General features: G+C 39.4%; 1 protein-coding gene across 1 annotated transcript; it reads left to right on the top strand.

Moving 5' to 3' along the window:
* Positions 1 to 378: 378 nt before the first annotated feature.
* LOC111225571 (tubulin beta-4B chain) lies at positions 379 to 4,051 on the top strand. The gene is made up of 7 exons (XM_022750531.1): positions 379 to 529; positions 745 to 853; positions 1,615 to 1,725; positions 2,015 to 2,259; positions 2,374 to 2,696; positions 2,800 to 3,144; positions 3,283 to 4,051. Exons 1-7 carry the CDS (start codon positions 473 to 475, stop codon positions 3,428 to 3,430), a joined length of 1,338 nt encoding a protein of 445 aa, XP_022606252.1. The 5' UTR covers positions 379 to 472; the 3' UTR covers positions 3,431 to 4,051.
* Positions 4,052 to 9,571: the final 5,520 nt, after the last annotated feature.

Below are 9,571 nucleotides of genomic sequence, written 5' to 3' on the forward strand. Positions count from 1 at the left end.
CACTTCAATGTTGGGTTAAGATTAAGAATTTTTATTATCGTTTCCATTGTTACCTTTCCTGTGCAGAGCAGCAGAGTGGCTTATAGAACAGGGATCAAGGCTAAAATTAAAATCACTGTAACATTTCCTGTTTGGATTTCCACTGTAACTTAAATGTTGCACACACACAAAAGAGAAAAGAGGGTTAAGGGTGTCTCTGCAGAAACATTGTTGTGTGTTGAATTCTATTTTTTGTTACCTAGACAACGGAGCTCCCAGAGTACTATCCAATCAGAACTCGAAACCAAGTTTTCTCGACCAATCAGATACCGGTTGTGTTTTGACTGACATTTAGTTGATCCAATTGCTTTTATCGGCCGTCTGTAGTTGGCAAAGCTCCTGCCTTCCCAGGTTAGTCCGTTGCTGGAGTGCAAGAGCGGTTACTACTCTGTCTGTTTCATTTGTTGTCTAGAAGTTTTTAACTTCGACCAAAATGAGGGAAATCGTACACCTGCAGGCGGGCCAGTGTGGAAACCAAATCGGAGCTAAGGTTCGAGAGACTTCGTTCGTTAGTTTGAAAGTGACTCACTGCAAAGGAGCGTGAATGTTAAATTTGGTTTAGGCGGGCTGCTAAATTAGCTTACTTAGCGATAGAGCTAATGATAGCCTGGATGTCCACACGACCGTTAGGGTTGACTAGGATAAGTCATGCTAGCTCACCAGCTAATGTAACCATTGCATTTAATTCTCTTTTTCCGGCTCTAGTTCTGGGAGGTGATAAGTGACGAACATGGCATCGACCCGTCCGGGACGTACCATGGGGACAGCGACCTGCAACTGGAGCGAATCAACGTGTATTACAACGAGGCAACAGGTGAACTTCACTTTGCTAAGTGTTCCGAACTACAGCGTTAGATTATCTAATTTCTAAGGGAGTCAAGGTAATTCAATACCTCCGGGTTGTTAGTACCGCATGAGTCCAGCAGGGGGTCCTTGTTCTAGAAATCAGTCTTGAATCCCATGGTACTTTCCTGACTCACCTTCCTAGTTACCGTCGCCCCGTCTCTATGGTACAAGAAATCAACAAACCACCAGCTAACGATAATATCCCAGAGAGATATGACAACCTTAGCTTTAAGATATCATGAGATTTTAAGACCCAATATAAGCGACTGATTTTAAAACGAGACACGTTGTAAGCAAATAAAAAGCAACTGAACGTTAAATATGAGGGATTATAGTAGAACATGTTTATGAACAGGTTTCTGGTCCATAAGCAAATTAGAAACAGTTCCTAAGCCACTTTTGCAATGGGTTATTAGTTTATCACTGTACTTGTGTCTTCTGTTAGCATACTGTGCTGTCTTGACTTGCCGTGCAAACTTCACAACAGAGTTTATAATTGATGTAAAACTATAAATTTAGTGTCAAACAGCTTAACCCTAACTTGGTTCAGACTTTAAGTTATCATATCACTCAGCTTGTAAAATGACCACAGTAGTTAGAAATAGAAACTGAAGCTTCTTGTGTTGGTCTAAAACATTTTTTTTTACTTTGTTCGGTGAACATTAAAAAAATTGTGTGTAAATTGTCTCCTATAAGCACTTCTTTTTGTGCCTGTGCTTCCATTGCCAGGTGGGAAGTATGTCCCTCGTGCAGTGCTGGTGGACTTGGAGCCAGGAACGATGGACTCTGTGAGGTCTGGTCCATTTGGCCAGGTCTTTAGACCTGACAACTTTGTCTTTGGTAAGAATTAAAATGTAAAAATTCATCTGAATTTTAACTGGGGCTGATTGCCATACTGCGATTAAATACTTACTTTGAAACTGGAAATGAGTAGTTTTCCACACTTCTGCAAGAGTAAAGTCATTGATGTTGAATTTATGCACTGCTCATTACCAGTTAATTGTGTTGTAATTTGCAAATATGATTAAATCATATTTTAAATAGAAAAGGATCAGGATGGTTTTGACACCACATCTGTGATACAGGTCTATATTTGCATTAATATTTATTATTTATTTGTATAACACAGGCCAGAGCGGAGCAGGTAATAACTGGGCTAAAGGCCACTACACTGAAGGAGCCGAGCTGGTGGACTCAGTCCTGGATGTGGTGAGGAAGGAGGCAGAGAGCTGCGACTGCCTTCAGGGCTTCCAGCTCACGCACTCCCTCGGGGGAGGCACCGGCTCTGGCATGGGCACACTGCTCATTAGCAAAATCCGAGAGGAGTATCCAGACCGTATCATGAACACTTTTAGTGTGGTGCCCTCACCCAAGGTACACATAATCCATTAAAATGAAATTAAATGTTTGTCCCTCCACCTGTTTCCTCTGTGCTTTAACGCTCTTCCCTCTTCCTCTCTTTGTTTCCTCTTTCCTTTCCTTCCCCAGGTGTCAGACACAGTGGTGGAGCCATACAATGCCACCCTATCTGTCCACCAGCTGGTCGAGAACACTGATGAGACCTACTGCATTGATAATGAGGCCCTGTATGACATCTGCTTCCGCACGCTGAAACTCACCACACCCACCTATGGCGACCTCAACCACCTTGTTTCTGCCACCATGAGTGGGGTGACCACCTGCCTGCGCTTCCCCGGCCAGCTCAATGCTGATCTGAGGAAACTGGCTGTCAACATGGTGCCCTTCCCGAGGCTGCACTTCTTCATGCCAGGCTTTGCTCCCCTGACCAGCCGGGGCAGCCAGCAGTACAGGTAGAGAGGCAGGAGCCTGCTGTTCAGAGTCTGTATCAGACCAGCAAGTTGTATTTTAATGCATCTGAAATAATTCCTAATTGAATTATCTCTCTTTTTCTAGGGCGTTGACAGTTCCTGAACTCACACAGCAGATGTTCGATGCAAAGAACATGATGGCTGCTTGCGATCCACGCCACGGGCGCTACCTCACAGTTGCTGCCATCTTCCGAGGCCGCATGTCCATGAAGGAGGTGGACGAGCAGATGCTGAACGTGCAGAACAAGAACAGCAGCTACTTTGTGGAGTGGATCCCCAATAATGTCAAGACAGCCGTCTGTGACATCCCTCCTCGTGGCCTCAAGATGGCCGCAACTTTCATTGGCAACAGCACAGCCATTCAGGAGCTCTTCAAACGCATCTCGGAGCAGTTCACCGCCATGTTCCGCCGCAAGGCCTTCCTCCACTGGTAAGTGAAAGAAGACTGATGACAGGACTGTGGGGAGCAGTTTGTGTACTTGTGGTTGTCTGTTCTTACCCAGAATTCATACATGAATGTATAATACTTGTAAAAAATGTAGTATTTACTTTACTTTCATTGTTTCAGGTACACGGGTGAGGGCATGGACGAGATGGAGTTCACGGAGGCTGAGAGCAACATGAACGACCTGGTGTCCGAGTACCAGCAGTATCAAGATGCCACTGCTGAGGAAGAGGGCGAGTTTGAGGAGGAGGGCGAAGAGGACATGGCCTAGACGCCTACCATGACCCTTTTCTTACTATGCAAGAGTTTGAGGCTGGGCAATATGGTTCAATTGATGCATTATTGATAATTGTTTTAAAATCAGTCATTTCTATAGCAATGCTAAAAAGAAAATGACACAATAATTCCAGAGAAAGTTGCTAAATGATGACATTGAAATATTGTCCAGCCTTAATAGGAGTGCAAATGATTTCTCCAGCCATGGTTCTTAGATGTTGTCTGTTCTGTTTTCACACTTCTTTTTTTTTCCTGTTTTCAGTTCCCTTTCAGTGCGTCTTCCTTACTGTTTTGGATATAAATGTTTTTAACCTCTCCTCTTTCCTGTCTCTTTTGAGGGTATCACCTAAATGTCACTCCCCCATGACTGGCAACATTCAGCATCAGTCATATATTCATGAAAAAACAAAAACTACATAACGACATAATGTTAAAATTGTAAGTTAACGGTTAGCGTAACCTCTCCGGTATACGTGTTAGGAAATTCCATTCCTTGTTGCATTTCAAAGTCCACACCCCATTTGCTTGTCCAGTTTGCCCTGGATCAGTTTGACTCCTACTGTTACAGCTCTGTTCATTCATAGCAGACACAGAATGAAACATTGACCAGTTCAAGGCACTTTTTTGCTGAATTTGGCACTTACTGTGTTTAATATGAAAGGTCACTTTTTAAGCAAAATTCAATCATTTCATTTACTGAAAAAAAAACTTTAAAATGCACTGAAAGCTATAAATAGTGTCAGGAACTGGTCACTGTTACGTCAGTGTCACTGTGCTTGGTCTGTAATGTTACTGACATCAAAGGTGTAGATTGATTTTAATAAAGTTTTTTGAATTGGTGCTAAACTGGAATACTGCTACTTTTGTCTTATTTAAAAATGTAATTGGATTTATCATTCCTGGTACAGATGGGTGAATTATTCATCACATAATTATAATGTTCTATGAGCTTTCATGTTTTTGTGTGTTTACAAACTTACTGTAAGATGTAGAGCTACAAGGTGTTATTCATTTTGATTGATACCAGTCAGCAGGCTGTAGAGGATACTGATGGTAAGTCTGAATTAGAAATAAAATGCAGAAACATGTCAGTGGACGTCAGTCACAGTTCTGGTATTTGACCGTCTCAGCCTGAAAAATATTAACCTTTGACTTGTGAGTAGAATGTTTTGAGTGAACGTCTTTTGCAGGACAAATGAGTACTGCTCAATGTAAGATGGTATTTGTAGAACGGCAACACTTATTTCAGAAAATGTGTTTAGAAGCTGTAAAGCTGTCTGTGTGAGGGGAGCAGGTGTTTATCTTCAACCTGTGCACCGATCTAATCAGCCAGAGAGTGAAAACAACAACAGGTGTGGCTGTGGCTCAGGAGGTAGAGTGGGTCTTCCACTAATTAGAAGGAGAAAGAAATTGCCCCTGATGACTGTTCCATCAGTGTACAACTGCGCCTATGAGTGTGATGTACGAATGTGAGTGAATGGGTGAATGTGGCAAGTACTGTAAAGCGCTTTGAGTGGTCTGTAAGACTAGAAAAGTGCTATAAAAGTGTAAGTCCATTTTCACAGAGGACGTTTTGAAAGAGGAAAGTCACCAGTACACCCTGAAAAAATTTTACTATCATGTCACACTGGGACACTTGAGTACAGCAGAGCCACTGTCAACATATGACAAGCCAAAATGTCTGCTGTGAAACAAGCCTTTTCTCTCTGCCTAATAGAGCAGTGACATGATGACTTTGTCCCAAAACAGAAATCATTTTCCCGTTAAACTAATTTTAGGTTGATGGCTGTTTGAGAATATAATTCTATGTGACAAATTTCTCCAAATGTAGGCAGCATTGGCAGCATACATCATGCATCAAGTGTCCAATTACAGTCAGTCTCAGTAAATAATTGTTTCAGGTGAACGTTGCGGCAGCAGACTCCTGTGAGACATGAAAAAACTGGTTATTTTAATGTTAACGTTAAACATATGTGCCAACCATATTCCTATCACATACTGTGTATAGATATGCATATGATGATCATATCTATTCATGCAAAATCAGTGATGGAAGCCTGTTGTATGAGGTTTTAGTCCCTCTGATCAAAGGAAGTCATCCGGCAGATCAAGCGACAGATCTGATAACGTCCAACATCCTGATCCACCAACTCTCACTTTGCTTTAACCTTTATGAAACCACACAAGCATTCAGGAGCACAACATATATAGTATGTTTTAAGGGAGCTGTATCCAACTCTTTGAAAGTAGAGTACTGAATCACAATGAGTCTTTTATTTTGTAGCTCTAATTTGTGTAGTTGTTGCATGTGTCTCTTGAAATTATGTAAAACAATTATACATTTATTTTGGCTTTTATCATAACAATAAAGATACAAGCAGAGTTGTATTTAAGTACACACATCTCACATGTAGTGATATATTCACAGCATATAGAAAAGAAAGTGTGTCATTGTGTCGCCTGTTCACTGCAGCAGCAGGAAAATGATCATGAGTATTTGAATGACAGATAACAAATGGAGCTAATCATGCTACAACGCTTTTTGTTCCTGTTTCCTTTGTTAACACGAAGACAGGAGTGAGTTCCTATCTCTTCACTGTGGTTACCTCTGAATTCTCAATTTGTTTTTTGTGTCCTGTAAGCTGCTGAATGGAGAGAATCTGACACATTAAACCTGAAGGTGAACTACATTTATGGATGGTAACTAACAGAGAAATAAGTCTGAGAAAATAGAAACTCTGTACGATCGAAATGTAATGCTTTGTGATTCTTAATCTGCATTTCAAAAGATAAATAAAATATGATAAAAGAGCCAAACATTTAAATATATTGATTAAAAATACTAAATCAGTTGCATACAAAAGCAGATGATCATCATTTAATATTTTAATAAAAACATTAAATATACATTGGTAGTGATATATAGATCAGGTCATGTGTTCAGTTCGTGCCTTTTCTTTAATGGTTCACATTTTGATATTTTTTATTTATCTATTTATTGTTTTAGTTTTGTCTGGGTCAATTTATACCATCAAATTATAGTTTTAATCAATCATTTCAGGACCGCGAATCATCCATTCATTTAACTGTTTTGTTCAATTTGTAAAACTAAAAAACAAAATAACCCTTCTTTTTTCTTTTTTTATAGGCTTTAAGAAAGAACCATCTGTCTTTTCTCACTAACATCTTGAAATACAATTAATCCATTTAACAAGAAAATCAAACCAAAAAAACAGACTTATTTCTGTTTTACCGTTATTTTCTTTGGTTCTGTCTCCCTGCAGTATGCATGCACAGCCTGGACGGCAGAGTGAAAGGAAGGGTTGATTAAGCATTTTTTAGTAATGATTCAAGTTGAAAATTAAGGCAAATTTCAAGAGACGAAAAGAACTGATTTATGGATGATAACCTGTGTCTGCTGGTGGAGCAGAGGTGTGACCTTTGTCCATAGACAGTGTGCAAGTCTGTGAATGAGGGCAGACTGGAGCTCATGAGAGCACAGCATGTTCAGTGTGTGTTTAGTGTTGGGTCCCATTGTAAGGTGAAGTAAAGTGTGTGTTCTCTTGTGTGTCCCAGCTCCAGATTTCAGGAACTTTCATGTCGTTAACACAACTCTCCACTAGGCAGAGCTGTTTCCATGGAGCGCTGGATCACAGGATCATTAGTTTTTGTCTCAGTTTCATTTTAAAATGCACCAATGCTTCAGTTTAAATCAAGATGAGAGTGACATGTTGGAGGCATTTTGTACATGATTTGTTTGGACTAAATCAGTCATGTTAGGATAGTTACTAAAAACCTTCTTGTTCTTTCAGGTGAAGAATTATATTTGTTTTTTTTAACGGCAGTCATAAGAATGATTAACATGTCATTACTATTGCCACAGACGACTTTTTTTGTGTTCATGTGTATTTCCAAACTGCTTTTAAACCTATATTTTTATTTTGCTTTTTACTCATATTTGAGTAACTGCAGCAACTTCAATGTGTAACAGATGGCAAGATGTTTGAAACCAAGATTCACCATTACTAGACCAAAACATGAATGCTTCATGTTCAGCAGGCAGTGATCGTTTAGACAGAAATCATCATGGAATATTTGCCTTAATCTTTTGCTGATTTGTGGACTCCTTTAGTTTTGTTCCTCTGAAACCACTTTTGAAGCCCCTGGCTGTATATTATATATTATAATATTTTATATATTATAATATTATATATCCAAAATAAACAGAGCAGGGGACGAAAGACGAGAATAGTACTTTAACAAGGAGAGAAATGGGGAAGCAAAGCTTAATTAATGCTGATGTTCACAGATAAACTGATATAAAACACATTTAAATACACACAAAAAAAACTTTACACATTTTATAAATCAATGTTTCAAAACTTCAGTTACACTCTCATCATCACATTTCATTTCCATCATGTTTTCAATATAAATCCTCTGACTTGAAACCAAGGAAAAGAACTTATAATACTTAATGGCAATATAACATTTTGTGCATGACAATAAAACATCCTGGTCTTGAGTTTAAGACATCAGTGATAATGTGACGGTGTGTTACAGTTTGCTGTTTAAAGAGATTCACACACATTTCCACAACTCTTTGTCAGGATAATGCTAATGGCTAATGTCTCTCAGTTGAGACTGTGAATGCTTAAATGTCATCAATGTAATTGATAGAGCACTGGAGAGATGTCGGCGTGGTGTGATTTGCAGTGCATTCAGAAAGTATCCAGACCCCTTCAGTGTTTTCATATTCTATGTTGCAGCCTGACAAAATAATTTAAATTAATCCCCCCCCCTCATCAATTTACACTCAAAACCTCATAATGACAAAGCAAAAACAGAATTTTAGAAATGTATTAAAAATGAAAAAAAAATGAAAAAGGAAAAACTGAACTATCACATTAACATTAGTATTCAGACTTTGCTATGACACTTGAAATTTAGCTCAGGTTTCCCTCATTTCTCTTAATTGAGAAATCTTTCTTTGAGACGTTTCTACACCTTGATTGGAGTCCTCCTGTGTTAATTCGGCTGATTGGACATGATTCGTAAAGGCACACACCTGTCTTAGTAAGGTCTCACAGCTGACAATGAATATCAGAGCAGAAAACAAGAGGAGGAAGGAGCTGCCTGCAGAGCTCTGACAGGCTTGTGTCAGGACACAGGATCTCTGGACATCAGCCAGAGGGACCATCGGGTTCCTGGTCACCTCTAGTATCTAACCACTTCTCCCCCGACAGCAGTTTGGCCTGGTGGCCAGCTCTAGGAAGTGTCCTGGTTGTTATAAACTTCTTCCATTTAAGAATTATGGAAGTCACAAATGCTTTTTTGTAGTCTTCCACAGATCTGTGCCTAGACATGTTTTTTATCTCTGCAGGCAGCTCCTTCCTCCTCATGATTTGGTTTCTGCTCTGATATTCATATCAGCTGTGAGACCTTATATAGACAGGTGTGTGCCTTTCTAAATCATGTCCAATCAGCTGTATTTACCACAGGTGGACTCCAATCAAGGTGTAGAAACATCTCAAAGATGATCAAAAGAAATGGGAGGAACCTGAGCTAAATTTCAAGTGTCACAGCAAAGTGTCTGCAGCACAACAACATGTGGAAAAAACTGAAGGGGTCTGAATACTTTGTGATTGCACTGTATGACTCACTGTAACTCATTTACACTGTAACATGGATTTTATATCAAATGTTAACATGAGGCAAAAGTAAAGGCACATTGGCCTCCATGACAAAATATCCAAAATGACAAATGAGAATTTATTATCACAAAAAGAGAGAAATCTCAACAGTAACATACGTCTTAGATATTTAACTTTCTGGTCAACCAGCAGAATTCTGACATGAAGATTTCTGTTTTCAAAAAATCCAAGATACAACCTCTAAACTGTAAGAGAGGGCAGTCACCAGTGTGTCATGGACATTACAGTATGTGAAGGCATGAAAGTTCAGTATGTCCAGACATTGTCTGTTGTTAGTAAAATATCTCACAATGTTTTTGGGTTTATTACACAATGTTCTGTCTATGGAGTGAGTCACCAGGACTCCCTGTGTACAAATGAAATTGGTAAATATGTTAGGCACATCGTCATAACACTTGTTTTATATTGTATATATTCCCATT

Source organism: Seriola dumerili, unplaced genomic scaffold, assembly GCF_002260705.1.
Source record: "Seriola dumerili isolate Sdu_G_001 unplaced genomic scaffold, Sdu_1.0 BDQW01000149.1, whole genome shotgun sequence".
Taxonomy (NCBI): domain Eukaryota; kingdom Metazoa; phylum Chordata; class Actinopteri; order Carangiformes; family Carangidae; genus Seriola; species Seriola dumerili.